The sequence below is a fragment of the Culex quinquefasciatus genome, chromosome 2 (assembly GCF_015732765.1).
Source record: "Culex quinquefasciatus strain JHB chromosome 2, VPISU_Cqui_1.0_pri_paternal, whole genome shotgun sequence".
Classification (NCBI taxonomy): domain Eukaryota; kingdom Metazoa; phylum Arthropoda; class Insecta; order Diptera; family Culicidae; genus Culex; species Culex quinquefasciatus.
This window is the reverse complement of record NC_051862.1, coordinates 20,465,214-20,490,087: the sequence shown is the minus strand read 5'-3', so window position 1 is coordinate 20,490,087 and position 24,874 is coordinate 20,465,214. Positions and strand designations below refer to the sequence as shown.

The 24,874-nt window shown below is 36.0% G+C and overlaps 2 protein-coding genes across 2 annotated transcripts in view; both read right to left on the bottom strand.

The window, feature by feature from the left end:
• LOC6048552 (xaa-Pro dipeptidase) overlaps positions 1–24,874 on the bottom strand; it is a 150,564-nt gene that overhangs the window by 81,658 nt on the left and 44,032 nt on the right. The window lies entirely within an intron of this gene.
• LOC119767697 lies at positions 9,495–15,520 on the bottom strand. Its single transcript, XM_038256927.1, has one exon. The coding sequence runs from the start codon at positions 14,578–14,580 to the stop codon at positions 14,185–14,187; it is 396 nt and encodes a 131-aa protein (XP_038112855.1). The 5' UTR covers positions 14,581–15,520; the 3' UTR covers positions 9,495–14,184.

The following is a 24,874-nucleotide window of genomic DNA, read 5'->3' as shown; positions in this document are numbered from 1 at the left end:
CTTTCAAAAAAAAAAATACACTGAAGAAAAAAACATGCCACTTTCATGAGATTTTTAGATTTTTATGTTTGAAAGTCAAATTTGAAGGTGAGCCCATGATTTTTTTTCGTTCAAAATTTTTGTGAAAATAGCCTAAGATGTTACAAAAAGACTTACGAAAAATGCAGGATGGAGCAACTCACCTAAAAAACAAAAATCATTTACTAGAACTGTTACTATACTACACTGAAAAAATATTATTTTTTCAGTTATGAGCAATGTAATTAGCTTATATCTGTAAGCCCATACATCCAATTGAAATGTGGTTAAAGACAAACTTATGGGAAATTGGACGAGCTTTTCGGTAAAAATATTTTCGAGGATGAAAAATCAAGTCTGTCATATAGAAATTGCCAAAAACCATCAAAACCCGAGCAGACGGAAATAACTTGAGAATAACATTTTTTGATATTTAAAAGTACTAGGCCAATATCATTTTATGTTATTTATAACAAGATTTGTTATTCGACGTTATGATTTTTTTTATTGGATTGTTATTGTAATAACAGACTAATAAAATTTTTAGTTATTTTCGAACAAATCTTTGTTATTATTTTTTGTTATTTTAACAACTAATCCGATCATCCCAATAACAGTTTCCGGTATTCTTCCATAACAAAAAAATGTTATTTCAAAGTTGTTTTAGCTTTCAACCAATATCAGACCAATAACAAATTTTGTTATGATAACATAAACTGTTATGAAACCCTTATGCAAAAATGGATTTTTCAAGAAGATTCCATGACACTTTCTGTTATTTTAACAATATTTGTTATTGAAATGGCATTAATTTTGTTATTACCGTCTGCCCGGGAAAACCTATTTTTTCAACATTTTTATTTTCAAAACAGCTGTCACTTCACAAGGATTGGACTTAGGACTAAGGTCAATATGAAGACTTTTAAGTAAAATGGTCCGGGAAATCGACTCTCGTGTTCGATTTTGAAAATTTTGATATTTAGAGCACTATTGAAAAAAAAACAGTTTCAGTTAATGATTTTTGTATTTTTTTAGGTGAGTTGCTCCATCCTGCATTTTTCGTGAGTCTTTTTGAAACATCTTAGGTTATTTTCACACAAATTTTGAACAAAAAAAAAAAATTGTGGACTCACCTTCGAATTTGACTTTTAAACTTAAACATCAAAAAATCTCATGAAAGTGGCGTGTTTTTTTCTTTCAGTGTATTTTTTTCGGAAATCCCGTTGAATTTCCTACAAGTTTGTCTTAGATAACTTTTTTATACGATGCTACGGCTTCAAGATCAGAAATATTTAAATTACGAAACACAAAAATATTTAAAACACTTACGCTTTTCTCAAATGTCATTCTAGAGTGTAACTGGCTCCATATACATAAAAATGGCTTATATAAGCGTAGGATAACATCTGGAGTTTTTTTGAAAAGGTTCAATAAACCAAATTTTCAGTTTTTGCTTTTGGGTGTTCTTAAATATCCCTGACTCAAGGCGGTTTCAAAAACACCAAAAGCAAAAACTGGAAAATTTGGTTTATTGGACCTTTTCAAAAAAAAAAAAAAAATCCAGACATGTCTACAAAGTTTCATTGAAATCAGAGAGGGTCGGGTACAACCGACTCCTATTCGACTTGGAATTGCTCAATACTTTTGCAATTCCGCTGTGAAATTGTCAACTTTTCCTGTCCTTCTGGAGAAACGAAACGGCCTACCTTTATCTACTAAAAATAACATATTTGAAAATCAATACCTTTTAATACCAGTGCTGAAAAGTCCTACTGCACTGAAATGGGTGTTGAAAAGTTGAACTTTTCAACACTTGTATCGAAAAGTAACATTTTTCAATATTGTTTTATTTTGAGCAGTGAATTTACTCAACATATGAATGATTGACATAAAATTCCTTTCAAAAAGCGTTTGTCGCAATTGCAAAAAAAAAAAAGTTGTGAACAACTCGCTGCAAAACATGATTTTTTCAGCACTCGTCGTATTTATCCAACTCGGTAAAATTCGTTAGATAAATGTACGACTCGTGCTGAAAAATCTTGTTTTCGCAACTTGTTGCATAAACAACTATTTTGAGTTCGATAAAGTTATGTTTTTTGATAGTTTATTTCGCAATTGTGCTAAATTTTCAACAATTATTGATTTCGCTAGAATTAAATTTCCTTTTTTCCTTGCAGAACCTTTTTTTAAATGAGGAAAAGAGTTGAAGATTAAACACTATCGTAAAATTACGGCGTCTTTTACAGAAGGCAATTTTTTAATGAGCAAATTTTTATTTATTTATTTTTTGAGCTTGATATCATGGTTTTTATTTTTTTTAAATCATATCTCAGAATCCTTTTCATTTTTAGTTGTATTGTGTAAAACATCCTGAAAAATTATGAGCAATTCTCTGAGATTTCGCTCATTCATTTTTTTGTATTTTTAATCCGGCTGAAACTTTTTGGTGCCTTCGGTATGCCCAAAAGCCATTTTGCATCATTAGTTTGTTCATACAATTTTTCATACATTCAATATTACGTTTTTTTATGAATTTGTTAAACTAGTCAAAATTAGTTCTACTCAAAAAAATATCAATATTTCAATTTGTCTCTAATAAACGTTACTCGGAACACATAAATCCATACCTTGCTGCCCAGATAATTTTTCGCTTTTTTCTTGTCATGTATTACTGAATTGGGAGCCGGATGAAATTTTAATTGGTGTAATTAAACATGCCAAGAAGAAATAGTAAAATTACTTAAAATTTTTCGATAAATTTAAATTTTTGGAAAATTATTAGTAAAACACTGTTACTAAAATGAGCTGTAGAGAGTAAAAATGTTTTCTTATGAAAAAGTACCGTATTTTTTGATCATTCTTGCAAAACAAACATGCTAAGGCTTGTTTAGTTATTTAGGACAAAGAACATTTAAAACAATTTGAGCAAATATGCTTATGATCAAAAAGAATTGTTGTCTTAAATTGTTGATTTATTGTTGTCATATCCAAAACGGCTTCCAAGAAGCAAAACGCACAAAAAAGGGAAAAATTATATTATTCATCAAGCTGCTGTCGATTCGCGAATCCTCTGAAGGAAACTTTTCATTCTCCCAAGCAAACATTACATTTCCCAATCGCTTTACCTGAATTGAAATAAATTTCTGCCAACGCTATTCCATTTCAATGAGAAAGCGCTCCCAAAAGTTCTTTGAATCACGTCGAAAAAAAAGAAAAAGAATTTCATCCCCTAATTCAGCAAAAGACCCCTCAAAAACGGCTTCGAAATTTCTTTCAAGGTCGTCTGCTCTTTTCCCTTTTTCGCGCCCATTCACCGCAGTTCCGTCCCGATATAGGAGATCTCCGGGAGCGCCCTGAAATATATGTATCTAATTCACACATAAAGAAAACGTCGAGCCTTATTTACAACGGACGCTTCTTCTCGCTGGAAAGCAACAGAAAGCCTGTAGTGTCGTGTCGTGGCCCTAATCGAATTTTCCATCCTGTCGAGCGAACACAATTTAGCGCGTTTGGCTTTTCCTTCCACCTCGGATGGAGGGGGTGGAAGTTGTTCCCATCTTTGTTATTTTGGAAACTCTAAGATTCAAAATTGCACAAAAAAGTTCGAGGAAATCTTGGAGCTTGCTCTCAAATTCGAAGAAACTACGTTTAGGTCCAAAATAGGCACAGATGCTCCTATTTCCGTCGCTGGAAACAAAACTGAAGCTTGAAACGATGAACATCGCGTTGACATCCGGAGCTGAGAAATATGTGAAATGCTGCTTTTCTCACTTTTTAGATCGTCGCTTTTAGGTCGAGCTGTCGAGATCGGAACATAGTTCGACCACAACCGGCTGCTGGTCGTCGATGAGTGGGAACAAAAAACCGGAGGGAAAATCCGGCACGGTCTGTACCAAACCAACTGGTCAATCCAACCAGGGATAGGACCATATTTGGATGATGTAGGGCGATGTATCTACCTATCAGAATTGTGGTCAATTATCTGAAATTTGTTAAAAGCTTGAAAAGTTTTTTCCAAGCTTGAAACAATAAAAAAAAGTTCTTTTTCATTTAAAAACCTTTCCAAATCAATTCAAGACAATGAACCAAACTAACAGAAACATAACTGATCGACATAGTTCGAGGGAAATCCGTCGAAAGCAAGATAGAAAGAGGGAACTAAACCAAAACAAACAGCCGATTGGGAAAAATGCCACCAACCGACCGTGGGTCGTCGTCATCCGGGCATGGCACGCCACAACAGATGGTGTGTACATGGTCGGTCCGTATCCGGCGTGTGATTTTCACCGTTGAGTATCGAACGGGAAAATGGGTTCGCTCAGCATATATAGAGAGAAGTGGATGGTTTGTTATCACCACCCGAATGCCCAAGGGTGTACGATACGGTACTGAACCGACTGCTGCTGCTCGAGCTGGTGAATGAATCATGAAGGTTTGATTGGAGGAGGTTTGGCTTTGTAGAGTGGAACCTTGCTGGAAATAGGTTTTTTTGTTTGTTCGTTTGTGGTGTGATGGACTGATTTGATATGTAATTGCAATTTGCATTTTTATAAGTTCTGAGAAAATCGGATTCCAGTTCTAAAAGCTGATATTTCTACAAATTAAAGTTACAATGTGAAATCAACGATTTTTTGCATTTATTAGGTCAATATATATGATTTTCATTTTTTTTACATCTTGCAAAATTTAGGAAATACACAAAAATTAGAAATACAAAATAATCTTGATCTGTTTTTACTAACTTTATGAACGTAAAAAGTGCCAAATCGATCGCGTTTTCTGCAGTTTACTTTATTTATAAAAGCTGATTTTTTCAATTCAGGATTAAAAAATTGCAAAATAAATATTGCACACACATAATTGATTAATTTAAAAATTTCATGCCTTGTGTTGTTCTTGACTTATTTTTCTTTTTTTTTTCCTCTAATCTATCAAAATGTAATTAATAATACTTAATTTTTTTAAATTCTCTAAAATTATCCAAAATTCTTTAAATATCTCAAAAAAATCTCAAAAATCATTAAAATATTTTCAATTCTGTAAAATTTTAAAATATTCTAAAAAATTCTTTATGAAAAATTCTTTTAAGTTATTCAAAATTCAATAAAATTCTTCAAGATTCTTTAAAATTTCCAAAAATTCTCTAAAATTCTAACAAAAAATCTAAAATTTTCCAATTTTTCTTTAAATTCTAAAAAAATCCAAAAATCATTCAAGTTTTCCAAAATTCTCTAAAATTCAAGAAAAAAACCCGATATTCTCTTAAATTCTCTTGAATTTTTCAAAAGTCTCTAAAATTCTATAAAATTCATGGAAATTCTCTTAAATTTTTCAAAACTCCATATTTTTCCATTTTTTTTTAAATTTTCCAAAAATCTTGAAAATTTTCTGAAATTTTACAAACATCGCTCAATTGTTAGAAATTCTGCGAAATTCTTTAAAATTTTCCAAAAATCTCAAATACTCGCTTAATTTTTTAAAATTGAAATTTAGAAAAATTGTCTAAAATTCTCTATTTATTTCAAAACTCTCTAATGTTTTATAAAATTCTCTTAAATTTTCAAAAAATCTCTGAAATTTTCTAAACATTTCCAAAATTCTATGAAATTCTTTTAAATTCTTTAAAGTTCTCTAATTTTTTTCCAAAATTCTCTAAAATTGTTTAAAATACTTAAAAATTCTTTGAAATTACCCAAAATTTTCCAAAATTCTTTAAAATATTCAAATTTTTGTAAAATTGGAGCGGCCGTGGCTGACTGGTTACGGTGTTTGCTTTGTAAGCGAATGGTTCTGGGTTCAATTCCCATCTGCTCCCAACGAGAAAGTTAAGAACACAGAAATTTGAAATGATGAATATGAACGAAAAACCAAAGTCACCCGAGGCGGGGTTCGATCCCCCCGTCCTTTGGATTGGTAAGCAAAAATGCTAACCACTAGGCCATGACGACTTGGTGAGCAAAGATTGGAATTTGGAATACTGTTACAACCAACCCGCAATGCCTTTCGAGGTGTATCCTAGGGTTCTACCTCTCCTACTAACATTGAGTCCAAAACCTCCCTACAAACATCTATACCACTAAGGTGACGTAGGGGGTCCTTGCGCACTTTAGTTAGGTGTTTACTAACGATCCTTCCCATCCCTGAGGATAGCTTGGACCCGGCCAGGACCCCCTTATGCCCTGGGTTGTATTACACACTCATCAAAAGATGAAGACATGGTATCTCCCGTGTTGGATTATTGTTCCGGATGAGTCTAACACAACCACACCAAACAGTGGGATAAGCGTTGTGGAGCCTTCCGGTGGTGGGACGTCCTCCAAATGCTAATGCTAATGCTAATGCTAATATTCAATTTTTTGTAAAATTTAAAAAAATAAAAATTCTCAAAAATTTCATAAATTTTTCAAAATTTTATAAAATTCCATTAAATTTTTAAAATTCATTAAAATTCTCTAATTTTTTTTCCAAATTTCTCTAAAAATCTATAAAATTTTTCAAAATTATCTAAAATTGTCCAATTCTTCAAAATTCTCCCAAAATTTTGAAAAATCTTTAAAATATTCTAAATTCCGTAGAATTAAAAAAAAAATCATTGAATTTTTTATGATTTTCTTGAATTTTTCAAAATTCTATAAAAATCTTCAAAATTCTATTAAATTCTTTAAATTCTTTAAAATTTTCCAAAATTCTCAAAAATTAAAACAAATTTTTTTTTTCCGAAATTCCGAAATGTTTTAAACATTCAAAAAATTACCAAAAATCCTTCAAGTTTTCCAAAATTATCTAAAATTAAAAAAAAAAATATATTCTCTTAATTTTTTCAAAATGTTATTAAATTCATCAAAATTTTCAAAAATTCTCTAAAATTTTCAAAAGTTCTCTTAAATTTTCCAAAGTCTTGAAAATTTTCTGAAACTTTACCAAAAAACTCAAAAAAATTGGAAATTCTCCAATTTTTTTTAAAATTTTCCAAAAATTCTCTGAAAATTTCCAATAATTTCGAATATTCGTTTAATTAAAAAAAATCAACATAATATTACAAAATTTTAAAATTCTCTATTTTTTCAAAATTTTCTAAAATTTTGAAAAAATCTCATAAATTTTTCAAAATTCTATGAAATTCCATACATTTTTTCAAAATTCTTTAAAAATCGCTAATATTTTTCAAAATTTGTGTAATATTATATAAAATTCATGAAAATTCTCTTAATTTTTTTTAAATGTTTTCTTAATATTTTTTGAAATACACTCTAAAAATATTCATTTTGGTATTTTTGTACAAAATGTTTAACTCTGATACAAGATTTTGCACCTTTCTAGCCAAAAATGCCTTTTGAGTCCCTTAAAATAAATAAAAAATCTATAACTGAAAAAGGCTTTAAGGATTTCGAGGGATCGGGCATTTCTTTCCGTGTATCTATCAGCCATCAAAACTGTATGAAACGGTGAGGAAAAAAAACTGATGATGCAAAATGGCTTCTTATGACATACACTACCGTCAGTGGGGGTGACATTGGGTCTGGGGGGTGAGATTGGGTCAAAGTGATTTTTTACGGATTTTACCATTTTTCAGGTTATTCTCAATGAAACTGAATTCTGTTAAAGGGGTTGTGTAAGGGACATCTTAAGATCACTTCGCTGAAAAAATCGTTCCTAGAACAAATCCTGTCATTTTAGCAGCTGTCTAAAGTTGAGGTACGTTTTTGGCCAAAAATGACCTCTCGAAAAATCCTTTTTCAATATTTTTGTTGAAATTGCTCGAAAACTGCCCAAATGTTTGAAAATCTCCGCTTCAAACATTGTAGCATGTCAATACGATTCCCTAGAACAAGAAACACTGTTGGATGACTTGTTTTTACCATATCGACGTATTTGAGTATCATTTTAGTTTCATTTGACCCAATGTCACCCCTTCTAAGGGGTGAGATTGGGTCAATTTTCAAACTATTGGCATTTAAGGTAGTGTTCATCAAAATCCACCATATTTTGGGAAAATGTTAGTAAACTATCTAAGAACAAATCTACGTTGAAAGATTTTCGATGTTATTTAAATTGTTTTTGTTACTAAGAAATTACGAGAGGTTTATCGTTTTTTGACCCATAGTCACCCTTACTGACGGTACAAAATAAACAATCTTGAGAAAATTTGCAAAATTCTAGCAAATAGATGAACAATCTTGTTATTAATTAATTTATGCAAAGTGAAACACAAATCAACATATTTTTTAGTATCAAATTTGATACTTTTTTCAATATTTGACTGATGTGGATAAATATTGCTGATTTTTTAATTTTAGCAATTTCTTAAATTTAGTTAACCATTTGCTATAACTAAATAACCAAATTTCAAATAAAATCAAACTTTCGTAAACTATTTCGTTGAATAAGCACGAAATTAAAAAAAAAATTAATTCCAGATTTCATCACATTTTGTCTATTTTGATATCAAAAATATCCAGCAATAATGTCGATTAGAAAAAAACATATACAATAGAAAAAAAGCTAAAACCAAATGAACAAAGTTCATAGGTTTATCTCACTTTAAGAAAAAACAAAACAAAACTAGATCATGAGATCTTTAATACAGTCCGGACTCCATTATCTGAAGGACTTGGAAAAATTTCGCTTCGGATAATCGAGTATAGATTGTACGCATACATCAAAACCGATATAGTTTTTCGTGCCTTCAAGGGACTCTTTTTTCCTGCAAACTCTGTTCCCAACTTTGAATTAATCTGCTGTTGAAAGGTAGTCTACATCTCAGCTTACAATATTAATTTCACACAAGTAATGCATAAACAACGAATTAAATAAAAAGAAATGAAAACAAAAAAAATAATGATCTGTTTTAAGCAATAAAATGAAAGAATATCATCAATCAACATGAAAATTTCAATAAAACAATTCAAAGTTTCTCTACTTGCTCCAATTCAAGCCAATTACAAAACTATTTAACTTTCCTCAACAATCTACGTCAGCTCAACTAGTACAGGTTGCCAACAACCACACCACGTCGAAGCCGATGATACGAGAAACCTCATTTCGTTTGCAAAACTCGTTTTACACCCCTTGCTAGACTCGACGGAAACTGGAAAACACAACTACAACAACAACATATCGCACGTAGGCCATCGCATCCGTCCGTCCGGTGCGTACCAAAACAACAACAAAAACAAACCCCCTTGGCAACGGAACACAGAGAGAGAAAGGCAAGACGGAAAAAACCAAGAAAAAGCGACGACGAGGGTTGATCCAACAAAATCATCTGACGCATTAATTTCACGAGTCTTAAGACGGGTAAGTGGAGCAAAAAACGAATAGGGGAGCATATAAATCACAAACAAAATGGCTGCCACACGCACGCACCGGGGAAGACAGTTTGACAGAGGGGATTTCGGAACAATAAACAACAGAGTGACACATCGTGAGCGAGCTTATTTTTCATCATTAGTTATGCACTAATTTTTATTTCAGTGTTTTTTTGTTTGTTTCATTTTTCATATTTTATTTCCTTTACAACAGGGAGTTCCTTAAATGTTATTACAGTTTATTTTTTGGATTTTACAGATTTTTTCTTTTTATTTCTTTTTTTGCCCATCGGTCATTTTCAACTACTTTACAATTCGTCCTACACAACTCGGGTTTGGATGAGGATGTGTGTGTGTTTTTTGTGTTGGGTTTTTTGTTCAGTGTGTTCAAAAGTTGCAAAATATTCGGATAAAAGTCACTCAAAATCCAATTCCTAATAGGTAAATGAGGAGGGGGTAGAAAACAACACGTACACACTTTCTCTCATAATGTCGAAATTGTGTTTGTTTACACTCCAGTGTGACGTTTGTAACGAAACATGTCTCGTTAATTGTTATTATTCTTTTGCATTTCCTTCTAAAATAGCCTTTCGAGTCTTGCCACGACCAAATTTCTTCTACATTACTTTTTTTGTTGTTAATGCAACCGTTGTTTTTTCTTGTTTTCGTGTTTTTGAAGTATTGTTTTTGTTTGTCTATTTTTTAAGTTTTAAATTTCCGAATCGGAGTCAGAAATTGATTTGCCTAATATTTGTTTGATTTGTGTTTGTTTTTTTCATGTCCCTTAAAGCTGCGACTATTTACAAAAGAAAACAGAGCGAAATTCACTGCAAACAGATGCCGGATCTGTTCGCCGTGTCGTCCCAAATGTTTCAAATGTCAGTGTCGGTGTAGGTGTGTCTGTCACAGAACTACCCTGTTTTTGCTAATGGATGTTTTAAATGTAACTTGCATTTTAAGTTGATTTTTTTACACATGCACGCATAATTGTTGTGTTTTTTTTTGCTGCGCTTATTTCGTTACTAATAATCTTAAATTTGTTTTGCAATAGTTGTTAAGTTTACTTTTATATGATATTAATTAATTAGGTACCAAGGAACATTGTTATTGTTGCTGTTGTAAAATTGTTAAAAAACAGAAACAGTTTTTTTTCTTCTTTTTGTTTTGCTCAGCGCCGTTCTAGCCGCTCATACTCGTTTTGCCCGAAAAATAAATGTTTGTGTGATTTTTTTTTCCAGTGTTGGTGTAAGGATGTGTGGCGTGTGGGTGTTTGTGTGTAAGAGTGTCTTTGCGTTCCATTGATGGACATTTTCGTTTTACTTCCATGCCTACTGCGCTGTCAAAGATGGTAATTAAATGCATTGTTTTGAATAACTTTTCAAAAGTTATCTATATTTTTTATTACTTTTGCTTTCGATAAATACCAAACTAGCCTACATGTTTACCACTATTTACCACCATTCGGGAGCTGTTATCTAGCTTCTTTTTATCTTCTTACTTGTTGTTGTTTTTTCTTGAGTAGAAAGAGACTAACGGTTGAACTATACACTGTTTTGTTGTTGCTGTTTTTTGCTCTACTTTATAACGGGTTTTAATGTTTATGATGTTTTTTTCTCTCTGCTGTTTATCTGCGAACATCTTACACGATAAATCTTGTGTGTTTTGCTTTTTTGACGGAACGGAATTTGAGTTGTGTTATAACTTGTTTTCTTCACCTTCTCTCCTTTCTTAATCTGTTGTTTTGTTTTGCATGCTTTCACATCTAGATTTGTTTTGTTTTAAAGTTTGAAAACTGCATAAATGGCTTTTTGGGATTTTTCATCGTTTTTTTCTTCTTCCTCCTCCTTCACTGTTATTAATTCGTTTACAACTACACACAGAGATTAAAAGATCTATTCTAAATCATTCTTTCAAAGGATTTATTCTTCTTCTGATTTTCTCATACTTGAATCGAGTTGTGTGTTGTCGCGTTCGCTACCACGGAAAAGCAAAACTCTACACGGAAAAAAAGAAAAACAAACGGAAAACACACAATCGACAAAATGATTGGAGTAAGCGTACGTTAGCATATTTTAGGACTCTATTTGCGGGACTCGGGGGGTTGAGAATGGATCTCCGGAGACGAAATGTGGTGTTGGATTTGTTTAATTTTCTTTTTGCGTGTATTTTGTTTTTTTTTTGCAAAACGATAATTTCGTGCGTGTGGGATTTTTTGCTGCCCTACAATTCCGAAGAGTATTTTACGCTGCGCTACTTTTCAACAGAAAAGAAATACAAATAATCTTAAGCGGCTTAAGAACACATCGACCAAAAAATAACGTAAAAAACACATTTTGTAGGGTTTTCTTGTTAAGCGTGTGTTGAAATGTGGACAGAAATAATTTGGAAAAATCGGGTGTTTGGTTTAATAAACTTTCTAACCTTCGGGGGGAAAATCCTAAAACGGATTGTAATGTGTTGTGTCTCAGTTGGATGTTTGCTTGCAATTTTCCTCTGTGCTTCATTTCCTCTACGATAAGAAAAAACTGAGCAAAGGCTTTTTGAGAAAAATAATAAGTTTAAAAATAGAATAACAGAAGAAAACGCAAAACAAATTGCCAGTATACTTGGTATATATGTATGTAATTGTGTGTTAAATTGAATCTATCAAATAAAACGATCGATAAATCAGAAGGAAAAGAAAGTTTAGTTAGTTGGGTTTAACATTTTTTAGCAGGAAAATAGTGAGATACACGTTTAATTTACAGATTTCTAGTTTTTACATACTTGTTAAAGGTTGTTTCATATTCCTAAACAGTCTAATTGGGTAGAGTGTCGTTTTTGTTTATTGATTTTTTTTTGCTTCGTTTAGTTTTGAGACGAAAAGGGGAATTCGAAATTTTTGCCTTTGGACAGAGAAACAACTATATGTTTATAAACGTGTTTACAGGTATGTGTGTGTGTGTGTTTGTGTGAGAGTTAGAGTAAAAACTTTCAATACACGGTAGAGAAAATTTTGAAATTGTAATATTCTATTAGAAGCCTATCTAAACAACTCGTGCAAAAATTTACAAGCACACATTTCGATGAGTTTTGTAGTCTATTTTCGCGTGTGATTTTTTTTCAGTTTTGTTCAAGGGTGGGGAAATGATGTTGTTAATTCCATTCGGTGAATGTTTTGCGAACTGATTGGGGGTTGGCCAAAGTTTTAAGCTTGATTGTTTTCCCTTTTCTGTCCCTAACTCAAATATTTTCGTCCGCTGCTTGGCGCAGTTCCAATTGGAATAAAAGTGCAAGATTTTTTCGAAACTCGCAATATTTTTCAAATTGAAACAGATCGTTTTGCCGCGAAGGAACAGACGAAAACGAAACGAAAACAGGGCATCTCTATAAGCTTATTATCAGTCTTTTGAAAAAGGAGAAAGCACAGCCACAGGTTTGTATTACCTCCTGTACGATTTATGTAGTTTTTTGTTTGTTTTGTTTGTAGTATTTTAACCATTAAAATATAGTGAATAACATTCTGCTCGAATAAATAAATTAAAAACGAAAGCAACGAACAATTTCGAAGTCCTTATGATGGATGCTTTTTTAATCCAGTGACAAACGTCAAACTTTATCTACGACGAGGTGAAACGAAATGCTACTCCTAAAATGTATTATCCTTAATCTAAAGGGGGCGTCAAACCAAGCTTAAAACTTCTTCTAGAACGTTCGTTAAAAAAATTTAAACTGGGCCGCAACGACTTTTACTTTGCGCCATTCTACGACTGTGTGTGTTTGTGTGATAAAAATTGCAACTGAAAAGAAAAACGTTCGCAAAACAAACCCGAACCGTTTAGCTTTTTTCCTTACACTTTCTTGCCTCGACACGATCACAGATGAGCAATTTCCCATCCTCTTCAGCGATTCCTCTCGACATGTTTTCATTTCGTATTTATAAACGTAAATAAACGGCGGCCATTTTGAATGTTTTGAGCGCGACTCTGTGTTTTGTGAATGCGCGCAATACACTCGCAGCAGGCGACGACGACGACGGCGAGTACTACTATTTTGCTCACGAACACATGCAAACGCGCCTACTTGGATCGCGTCAGCGAATTTCGAGAAATCTCGAACTCCCCCCGTCGATAACGCCGAGTTCAACTCGTTCTGTTTCTCGATCGTTATCGCGGTCACGTTATCCAATTAGTGTCAAGAATTCGCGATTACCGGACGCTCTAGTATTGCATCATCTTTTTTTCGCCCGAACGCACACACACACTGACATGTCTCGTCGCGCGTACGCGCGCTCAAAGGTCAGCAGACATATTTGAATGGGGTTCGGCTGTACTAGCGCACCAATACTAGTCCGCGAGGTGAAAGAATGAAAAACCCCAGGACAACACCCCGGACCACCCGCTGTGGTGGTGTGCGTGTCTGACGTTATCGATTTTGTAGAGTTGGCCCCCCTAAACACGGGCTCCTTGGATCGGACGATTTTATAAATAAATCGCGGACTACGTGATGGGTGGGGGGTTTGTTTCTCGAGGGGAAAATTGCTCACATTGATCGACACTTTCACTCGCGAGGATAACGAAAAAAGCTAAACTTCCCTTTATAATAAATTTCTTCGGCGATTCTGAATTGGTTGATCTACAATAAATAAATTACTTTTTTATACAGAAAACTCATCCACGTTTGCACGCTCGTACGCTCAGCGTTTCTTGAGAGGGCTGTGCCGTACGATTTCCACACACCCCCGGGGGCTGAAGTTTCGTTTTGCCGAATCCAACGCACCGCACTCTCAGCTAGCATTCATTCTCAACTCTACACGGTAGTAGTAGTAGTGTTTAACTTATCGGTAAGAATAAAATTACAGATTTGTGTATAGGATAACTTAGGACTCTAGCTGACACATCACCACGATCGGTGACCGGGACTCCTCGCCGTCACTCTCGTAGAAGTACCGCTGCTTGGGCGACAGCCCATGCTGTAACCTCCGCACGGCCTCCTTCACCAGGTTGTTGTTCTTCAGCAGCGTCTGCAGGAACTCGTACGGGTCCTCTATCGCTTCCTCCTCTTGCTTCTTGCAGGACTTGTGGAAGGAGCGCTTCTCGCCCTGGCCGCCGCATACCGCCGGTTCCGACCAGGACCGGCACGGTATGTGGTACGGCGAGGGCCGCGAGCTTCGCGTTGGCTGGTGGGCGGGTTTGGCTTTCAGGCGGAGGTTTTCGCGGATTTCATGGACCAGCTCTTCGACCGCTAGCACGTCGTTGGCCTGCTTGCTCGGCATCGTTGGGCTTCTGCTTCCGCTGCTGCTACCACGAATTTCGGCAACCACCACCGGAGGTTGTACGAGCTGCTCGTTGTGTTCAATTATTGCAACGTTGACGCGTACTCGGGCTTCCGGAACTAACCACAATCACTTCAACCGAAACTTTCCAAACTCTGCGCGTAACGGCGGTTCAAGCTGCGCTGTGTACCGTTACGGCACGATTCACCACAATCACACTCGCGCGAGATCGACGGTCTAACGGGTGCTGCTTCGCTTCTTCTTCTTCCCCCGGATTGATCCACCAGTCGCTGGTGAAAGGTGAACTTCCGTATCGATTAGCCTCGCTAACTCTTCACGCTTCTCTTCGCTTTCGCAACTCCTACACACGACTTCGTCGTGGGCGTCTGCTCCAAGTTGTGTGTTTTGTTTTGAGCAGGACTCTCCTCGGCGTGGGCGACGACACTTCTTGCAACCACTTTGCTTCTGATCTGCAGTAGGCGTTGCGCTAACGCTTCTTCGGTTGTGTAGATTTTTGGCGACAATCTCCCAATGAAGTAGCCAAAACGCAGGGTATCGGCTAACTCTTCTGATTCTCCACTTAGTAGTATAACTTCACAGATTACGATATCACTTCTGAACGAAACCCGTTCGCTCTTGTTATTTTTTTTCTGTATTTCCCCCTTTGCTTTGCCTTGTATCCACTGCTCCGGCTGCTGCTTCTGCTTATATACTTGTGTGTTTGTGTTTTGCTCTCCACGAACGGCAGACGGCGGCAGGTAGAATGTGTGTGAAACTCTTTGCTTTATGTACAGTTGAACTTTTTTTGTATGTTATGTATGCCTTCTGCGCACTAGTTACTTTGCTTTATGTACAGGGAGAGCACAGAGCGAACAGCGACGACCCGATGCTATTGTCTCGAACGTCTACAGCCGACTGAGCGTCGACGGGCTCGGGTCGTACGTTTTTAGCGCACCCGAACGCAGCCCGGCCCGAACGGCTGCCCGGGCTAGCTCTCACAGGCATCGGGTAAAGGGCACGCTGAACGGAGCAACAAAATGGTGGATCAAAGTAGGCTTTACCTTGAGTTTCCACCCCTTGCGGTAGTGTCATAAAGATTATGATTCGAAATTGCCTACCTCTTTGACAGATTCGTCCCAAAACCGACCACCTACCCGACACCAGTCCGTTACATCACGAACCGAACGCCCAGCCAACGATCGGGTAACCCCAAGCTCCTCACACCCGATTGTATAAGCGCCACAACAAAAACACAAATATTATTCTTTCTTCTCGCTCGCACGCACGCAATCTCCCTCTGAATATCCCTCTCCCGCTCTCAAAACCCGAACCCCACAAAAACCCGAGCGCAAACTCATTCACCTCGGCCGACATATTTTGCCCGGCCGTCTCGTCGGTCTGTTCTCTTCAATGGTGGTCGAAGGAGGCCACGGCGGGGAGAGCAGCTCCCCACGGCTTCGCCGAGGCCAACTTTGATCGCGCGCACCAACACATCGCCACACACTAATGTGTTGTTTTTGTTTTGACGCGGCCATTCTCCGATGATCGCGCGATGACGGTTTGATGACGATGATGATGGTGGTGGCGTACTATTATGGCCGCCACCATCACACATGTCGGGGTGTGCGAGTTGGAGAGTAGAAAATTAGATTTTGAAGCATTGCCAGCGACGACGACGACGACGACTCCTCCGCAAAAGGGTTACGCGCGCGGGACAGACAGAAAGGTCGATAAATTATATGACGGGCCCTCAGCGGCGTGGACGTTATTTGGGTTTCGCGGGAGACAAGGACAGTGAGTGAGACAGAGAGGGTGAAGCGCCATCAGCGTCGAACGTAAACAAAGAAGTAGTGGTTCTCTGGATAAGGGTGTAATTTGAAAGTTTTTTACACATGTTTGTTTTCGACCGCGAGCGTAACTGATGGAGTCACGTAGCACTTTCTACTGACAGCACTTTGACCGAGTTCAACTCAGTACTTGGTCTTCAATGGAACCATGGTTGACGAAATCACGATAACAGGGTTTTGGAGCCAGAGTCAGAGTCGAAAAGTTTGGAAAGCCGAAGTTGCTACATCTTCAGAAAGTCAAAGTCGGAATCAGAGTCAGAGTTGATGTCAGAGCCGGAGTCAAATTCAGAGTCAGAGCCAGAGCAAGAGTCACTAAATCTTCAGAAGTTGGAATCGAAGTCAGAGTCAGATTCAGAGTCAGCGTCAGAACCAGAAACGAATTCAGAGTAAGAGTCAGAGTCAGAGTCAAAAACAGAGACAGAGTCAGAGTAAGAGTCATAGTCAGAGTAAGAGTTATAGTCAGAGTCATAGTCTGAGTTCTGATTCAGAGTCAAAACCATTGTCGAAGTCAGAATCTGAGGCCAGATTCAGAGTCAGAGTCAGATCCATTGTCGAAGTCTGAGTGTGAGTCAGATTTAGAATTGTAGACAGATTCAGAATAAGAGTCAGAGTCAGAGTTGGAGTCAGATTCAGAGTCAGAGCCAGAGTCACTAAATCTTCAGAATGTGGAATCGGAGTCGGAACCAGTTGCAGATTCAGAGATAGAGTCAGAATCAGATTTGCAGATTTAGAGATAGAGTCAGAAACAGAGTCAAAATCAGAGTCAGAACCAGAGTCGAAGTCAGTCTCAGAATCAGAGTCAGATTCTGAGTCTGAGTTAAAATTCTGAGTGTGAATCAGAGTCAGATTCAGAATCCGAGTCAGAGTCGGAACCAGATGCAGGTTCAGAGATAGAGTCAGAAACAGAGTCGAAGTCAGAGTCAGAGTCAGAACCAGAGTCGAAGTCAGTCTCAGAATCAGGGTCAGAGTCAGGGTCAGAGTCAGAATCTGAGTCTGAGTTCAGATTCTAAGTGTGAATCAGAGTCAGATTCAGAATCCGAGTTCAGAGTCAGAATTGTTGTCAGAGTCGGGCCAAGAATCAGCGTCAAAGTCAGAGCCAGAGTCTTCAGAATCTGCAGTTGGAGTTGGTGGGTGTTAAAGTCAGAGTCAGAGTTGTTGTCAGAGTCTGAGTCTGAGTCAGATACAAAACCAGAGTACTAGATTTTTCGAATCTGAAATTGGAATCGGAATCAATGTCAGAGTCAGAGTAGACTAATTTCAACAAATTTGTATTGGAGCTGTTGTTAAAGTTGGAGTCGATGAAGTCAGATATTTTTGAAAAGCTCGTTTTCGTTTTCGAGGTTTTGAACCTTGTTGGAGTCATTGTCAGTAAAGTCGAGTCATTTCGAAGATCTCGAATTGAAGTTGAAGCCGGACTTTGGGTCGAAGTCACTAAATCTTCAAAAGTGGAAGTCGGAATGCTGGAAAAGATACCCAACCCGTTTTTACATCAACTTTTCGAGCCCACAACCAGACCTAAAACAAGCTCGCAACACGTTCGTACCCCTCGTCAACTCGAAGCATTCATCATTGCGTCGAAACAAGGCATTCAAGAAGAACCACTTTCAAGATTCTTTCACAGCATCAACTCGATCCCGAGAGAGTCGACTGCACCAAGGAGAGAAACCTTTTTGCAAAAAAAAAACCGCCATGCCACGAAGCTGCAGCCGATGGCCTTTGCCGATCTGCTTCAGCGAAACCTGTAGAAAAGACTCTTCAACCCAACTTTGCTGCAGTGTGGAAACCACTTTACCGGGAAAACGACTCCCGGTTTGGCCAGTTTTTTCCCTCCCTTCCTCGCTTCGTACACAGGTACGAGCAAACCCTCGGTCGTGAACACTATACTTCTCATCAGGACAGTCAGCGCGAGGTTGTGGGACATTCTTCGGTTGCGGTTGCTGGACTGGATGGCGAAACTGTGTGGTGGTGGTGTTCCCACACATTAATTGGAGGACCAGCGCGACCGGCCATGACGTGTGGGAGAAAACGGGCAGGAGGATCTCAGATTTCGATTTCCCACGGAATAATGAGGCGAAGGGTGCAAGGTGTGGCAGTTTTATGAAGTAAGGTTCTATACATGGTAAAAATTATTATTTTTGTTAGGTGAAAAAATTTTTTCTGGATATACTTGCGTTAAGTGATATGATAAGGTCATATTTTACTTCACCTAAAAAGAAAAAAAATCTTTTGATTTGGACCCAGAGGTAATTATTTCAAATAAAGATGAAAAAGCTATCAACATGAGTGTCCCGAGAGAATAATTCTCTCGTTATCAACGAAAAGTATAAAATCGTTTAATGTGTTATTTTATAATTTCAGATTTTTTTCAAATGATCTTCAAAATTAAATCAAAAAATATAATTTTCAATTAAAAATTTAAAAATTTGTAAAAAAAAAGTATTGTCTGTCCTCGATTTTTTAAGTCGATTTAAAAAGAAAGGTGGGAGCGAAACAAAACTTTGAAAACTCGACACTCGACACTGAAAAATCAAGTCTGTCATATAGAAATTGCCAAAAACAAAAAAAAACTATTTTTTCAACATTTTTATTTCTAAAACCGCTGTCACTTCACAAGGATTGGACTTAGGACAATGGTCAATATGGAGACTTTTATGTGAAATTGTCTGGTAAATCGACACTCCTGTTCGGTTTTTGCAAATTTTGATGTTTAGAGCACTTTTGAAAAAAAAAAAAAAAACAGTTTCAGTAAATGATTTTTTTTATTTTTTTTGGGTGAGTTGCTCCATCCTGCATTTTTCGTGAGTCTTTTTGAAACATCTCAGGCTATTCTCACAAAAATTTTGAACGAAAAAAAATTGAGGGCTCGCCTTCAAATTTGACTTTTAAACCTAAAAATCAAAAAATCTTATGAAAGTGGAATGTTTTTTTCTTTCAGTGTATTTTTTTGGAAAGCCCGTCAAATTTCCTACAAGTTTGTCTTTGACCAAATTTTGATACGATGCAAAGGCTTCTAGATACAGCAATATTTAAATTACGAAATATAAAAATATTTAAAACACTTACGCCCTTCTCAAATGTCATTATTGAGTGAAACTGGCTCCATATACACAAAAATGGCTTATATAAGCGTAGGATAACATGTCTACAAAGTTTCATTGAAATCGGTGAGGGTCGGGTACAACCGATTCCCTATTTGACATGGAATTGCTCTTCATTTTAAGTTCACGTATAATAACATTAAAAAATTGCTAAAAACGTAACAACCAAAAAATGCAAAATATTTATGAATTTATGAATATTATTTCTGCTTAAGTTCTCAGTCATTTTGGGAACTTTGGTTCCAAAAATGAAAATGATTTAACTGTTTCATAGTGAAAACAGTTTTAAATGTAATGTGAAATGTTTGCAATCGATTGTACCATTTTTTGTTAATTTTCAGCCGGACTATAGTATCCAAAAAACATTAATATTAGGGTGTCAAAAAATGACCTCAGGGATACCCCTTGATTCATATCCTTGGGTAAAAATAAGTTACTGTGAAAATTTTGAGCGACATCGGTTAAGATTTAAGGGCATAAATCGTTAAAGTTGGTGAAAAAATTCTTTCAATTCAAAAACGTCTTCTTTAAATCGCTAATAACTCTTCTTGGTTAACTCGGATCGTTTTGCGGTCTTCGACAAAGTTGTTTGTTATACAATTTTACTAGAGAATTTCACACTTGGAAATGATCCAACACGTTAATCGCCTCCTTTTGGCGGAATTTTGAATTCTTTGCTTTTCTACATAAATTTTTGCGATTTTTTCCCATGCAAACTTCAACGATAAAAAAAACTCTTAAACCTAAACCGATTTGGCTCAAAATTTGCACAGGTACTTATTTTTACCTAAAGAGTTGAACCAGGGGGTATCTCTTAAGATTTTTCAAATTTTTCATTTTTACTTGTCATCCTAATGAATATTGTATAGAGGGTATTAAATTGTTAATCTATTAAAAAAAAAAAATGAAAATCTTATGCTGAAAGCAGTTTGAATAAGATTTAAAAACGATTTATAATTAACAAAAAGATCAGAGAACAAAAAGATTATAATGGTGACTGAAGAATAAAAAGGTAAAAAGCAGGACGATCCATTTTAAAAACATAAAAAGATAAATTATGATTAAAAACACCAAAATTGCAAAAAATCTTAAAATTAACAAGTTTTTTTCAATTTAGGAAATGCTGGACAAAATTAAAAAAATAAGATTTGAAAAATAAGATAAGAAAAAATAAAATAAGAAAAAGAAGAGTATCGGGTTTCGGAATATTAGAGGCTTGTTACAGAGAATTTTGTCCGCAGTAGAAAGAAAAGGCGACAAAAAAACAAGAAGCATGAAAAAGGAAAAAAAGAGGAAAAAAAGAGGAGAATCCAAACATTAAAAAAATGAAAAGATAAATTATAATTTTCTGTAAGTTTAAAACAAAAGTCTTACTCTTGCTAGAGCCTTAGTTAAAGAAATAATTGATCCAAAATGGATTATGATACAACACACAGCTGAAAGGAACTCCAAAACTCTGGTATGCACTTCAAAATAACTCATGTATCTTGATTATTAACCAATAAAATCGAATTGAATTGAATTGAATAGATTATAATTAACAATATCAAAATTGTAAAAATTATGCAAACATAAAAAGATAAATAACGATTAAAAATATTCAAAACCAAACAAGATCAACGGAACGAGAGCCATTGTGGTTTTCGTAAAACATATATTGCTCGAATCTCCTTTAAAATTAGGATTCGGAAAAATTAGAAATAGACGGTTAGGAAATTAAGGTTAAGGAAGATAAATTTTGACGATATGGAATTAATCACAAAAACATACCATAAGAAATATTTTTTTTAATATAGGTCCTGGTATTGCTTAGGTAATGAACCAGTTTATTTATCAAATTACTCATAAAGTATTTTTACAATTAAAGAAACATTTGAAAACTGTTTTCAGTGATTTTAACAAGAAAAAAACTGCATTCCACTGCTACTAAACCCAGTTTTACCTACTTTCTGTCACTTTCATCAACCCATCATCTTCTCCGGTATGACGTCAAGTCGAACCTAAATTCGCAAATTTCTCCAAACTTTTCCCTCGCGCCGAGACCCCGCTAAACTGTGCAAAAACGTAGCGCAACTCCAGTACCCAAATTTGCAACCATCTTCACGCCCGAAACCACCCGCAGTGAAATTAAAAAAATGCCACTTTCGCGCGCGGTAAAGTGTAACCAGCAAAAAAAAACAGCAAAATTGGTGAAAAAGACAGCCACTAAATTGAGGCTAAGTGCAACACGAGAGACAACCACGAAAACGACGATGACACTCTCTGCCTCGGGCTGGAAGATGAATTGAATTTGGCGCGCACCGGAAGGTGTAAAGAGAAACGAAGGAGAGCAGTGTTGCCAAACTGAGTTTCGCAAAGACCTTTCTTTTTGTTATTCGTCGTGCGCAAAAAAGCAACAAAAAAAATCGAGACGACTCGCGGAAAAGGGAACACTTTTTTTTATTGAAACTTCCTCTACTTGCGCAGCAAGGCCTGGAAAGTGGAAGAAAGGTGGTGTTTATAGTAAAAGTATCGCAGACAATGAAGAGTGAACTATAGTGAAAGAAGCTTGCTGACAGCGAAAAAAATAGAACTGCGCAATCACGCGAAAAAGTGAACCAGCGCGCGATGACGAATGTTGCCAACTTTCAAATGTCAACAAAGTTTGACAAAATGGAATTGAAAGCGAAATTGACCTTTGCAGATTTGCGTAACATTTAATTGGGAGGGTTAACTGAATATAACTGTAACAAAATCTTATAATAACAGAAGAAACGATTCGGATTTCTAACAGTTTTGTTTATATTTTGTTTTTGTAACAAAACTTAAAATATCATACGTATTCAGAAACGTATTTGAGAAATCATTCCAAAAATTTGATCTGGCAACCAAAAATCATCTAGAGATTTTTGGAAATACTTGCATAATGTGTTATACTAACTTTTTATAATTAAACAAATGTACTTTTTTGCCGAAAAGACTCTCCCGAAAATGATCCTAATGTTGTGATGTTATATTTCTGGACAAAGAAAATTGTCACGGTTCAAACTGTATCGAAAACAAGTCATCAATCACCTTATCTTAGTCCAACTGAGCCGCCCAATATCGGACGAGATACAAGTGAGAGACAACTTCACAACAAGTCTTCCATTCATTTCCATTTTCCTCGAAAAACGAAAGAGAGCAGATTTTCACCGATCCTTCCACGCCTGCCACACGCGCAATTAATCATTCAGAAAACATAACCTCACTCCCGCGTCGTGTCACGCATTTTAAGGGGGGAACCCGTGAAAACCCCCCTGACACCAACAAAACGGCGCACAAATACAGACAAAAAACCCCCGGTTGGAGTCCTTTCGATATCCTTTTTGACCTTCAGGGCGTCGAGAGTGTTTTCGACGTGTTTTCGCGTGTGTTTGTACACGTAATACAAAAAAAAAGAAGAAGCGAAAAGCAACACTCGAACACGAGCTTGTGCTTTTCCGCCGACGAGCTTTTCCACGGCCATGATTTTTCTGCCGGAAGGTGTGTGCGTGTGTGTGGTTGTTTGTAGAAATTAGGCCAAGTTGTTGTTGTTTTATTTAGGATGCTTTAATGGGCTCCCGGGGATGATTCTATCCTCCGGTATTTTTTGTTTTCCTTGCCGGGGTTGCTCTTTTATGTAATGGCTTTATGTGGTTCTTCCCTGGCCGAAGGGGATTGATGCTGCCGGAATTTGATATCATTTCTATAGGACCGAGGGTTTAACTTGGGTTACGGAGGCGGGGGGTTGATAACCCACAAAACCATAAAATATGAACGAAACAAAATGCTCCAACATTTGGGATGCTGTTGCCATGGAGATAAGCTTTCCAAAGGAACAACGAACCATCAATGGGGCGAGATGAAATGGAGCTCATTTGAACGCATCAAAGGAACCTTCAACGTAGTAGCTTTGCTGAATTTGTAGAGTTTGGGTAAATTTAATGGTTTCCATTCACTCTGCAATTTCATTTCATCCATTTAGTTTGACTAAAACTGATCGAAAACAACAAGCATGCAATTCTCCATACAATTTGAACAGAAGTCCATACAAAAAAACAACTAAAATATTCACAAATCAAATATTCGATTTGCGTGTAACTTTTGAGTGAATTTTCTGATCAATTTGGTGTCTTCGGCAAAGTTGTAGGTATTGTTGAGGACTTTTGAGAAAAAATAGGCACACGGAAAAAAAAATCTGCACATTTTTAAATCAACTTTTTTCACTAAAACTCAATTTCCCAAAATACGTATTTTTTGATTTTCGAGATTTTTTGATATGTTTTAGGAGACAAAAATCCGAAACTTTTGAGCCATAGTGAAACATGGTCAAAAAATCTGCCGCCGAGTTATAAATTTTTGAAAAATAATGATTTTTGGAAAAAATCAAAGTTTCATGCAAAAACAAGTTTGACATTATTTTTTAATGCTAAATTGAATTTGCAATCGAAAAGTACCTGACAGATTTTTTGATAAAAGGCTCCGTTTTCAAGAAATAGCCACCGAAAGTTTGATTTTAGCGAAATATTTGCAGTTTTTCAATTTTTAAAAATAGTGACCTTGAGTGACCATTTCTAAAAATATTTTTTTTTGAAAAGTTCAGAAAATTTGCTATAAAATTGTCTAAGAGACATTGAAGATTGGACCTCGGGTTGCTGAGATAGAGCCGCTTTAAGAAAAAGAAACACGAAAATTAAAGTTTTCTTAATCTCACCAAAACAACCCACCATTTTCTAATGACCATATCTCAGCAAAAAATGGTCAGATTTTCAATTTTAATACCGTCAGTGGGGGTGACTATGGGTCAAAAAACGAAACGCCTCTCGAAATTTCTTAATAACAAAAACAATTTAAATAACATCGAAAATCTTTTAACGTAGATTTGTTCTTAGATAGTTTACTAACATTTTCCCAAAATATGGTCGATTTTGATGAACACTACCTTAAATGCCAATTGTTTGAAAATTGACCCAATCTCACCCCTTAGAGGGGGTGACATTGGGTCAAATGAAACTAAAATGATGCTGAAATACAAAGATATGGTAAAAACAAGTCATCCAACAGCGTTTCTTGTTCGAGGGAATCGTATTGACACGCTACAATGTTTGAAGTGGAGATTTTCAAACACTTGGGTAGTTTTCGAGCAATTCTAACAAAAATATTAGAAAAATGATTTTTCGAGAGGTCATTTTGGCCAAAAACGTACCCCAACTTTAGACATCTGCCAAAATAACAGGATATGGTCTAGGAACCAGATTTTTTTCAGCGAAGTCATCTTAAGATGTCCCCTACACAACCCTTTTAACAGAATTCAGTTTCATTGAAAAGAATCTGAGAAATGGTAAAATC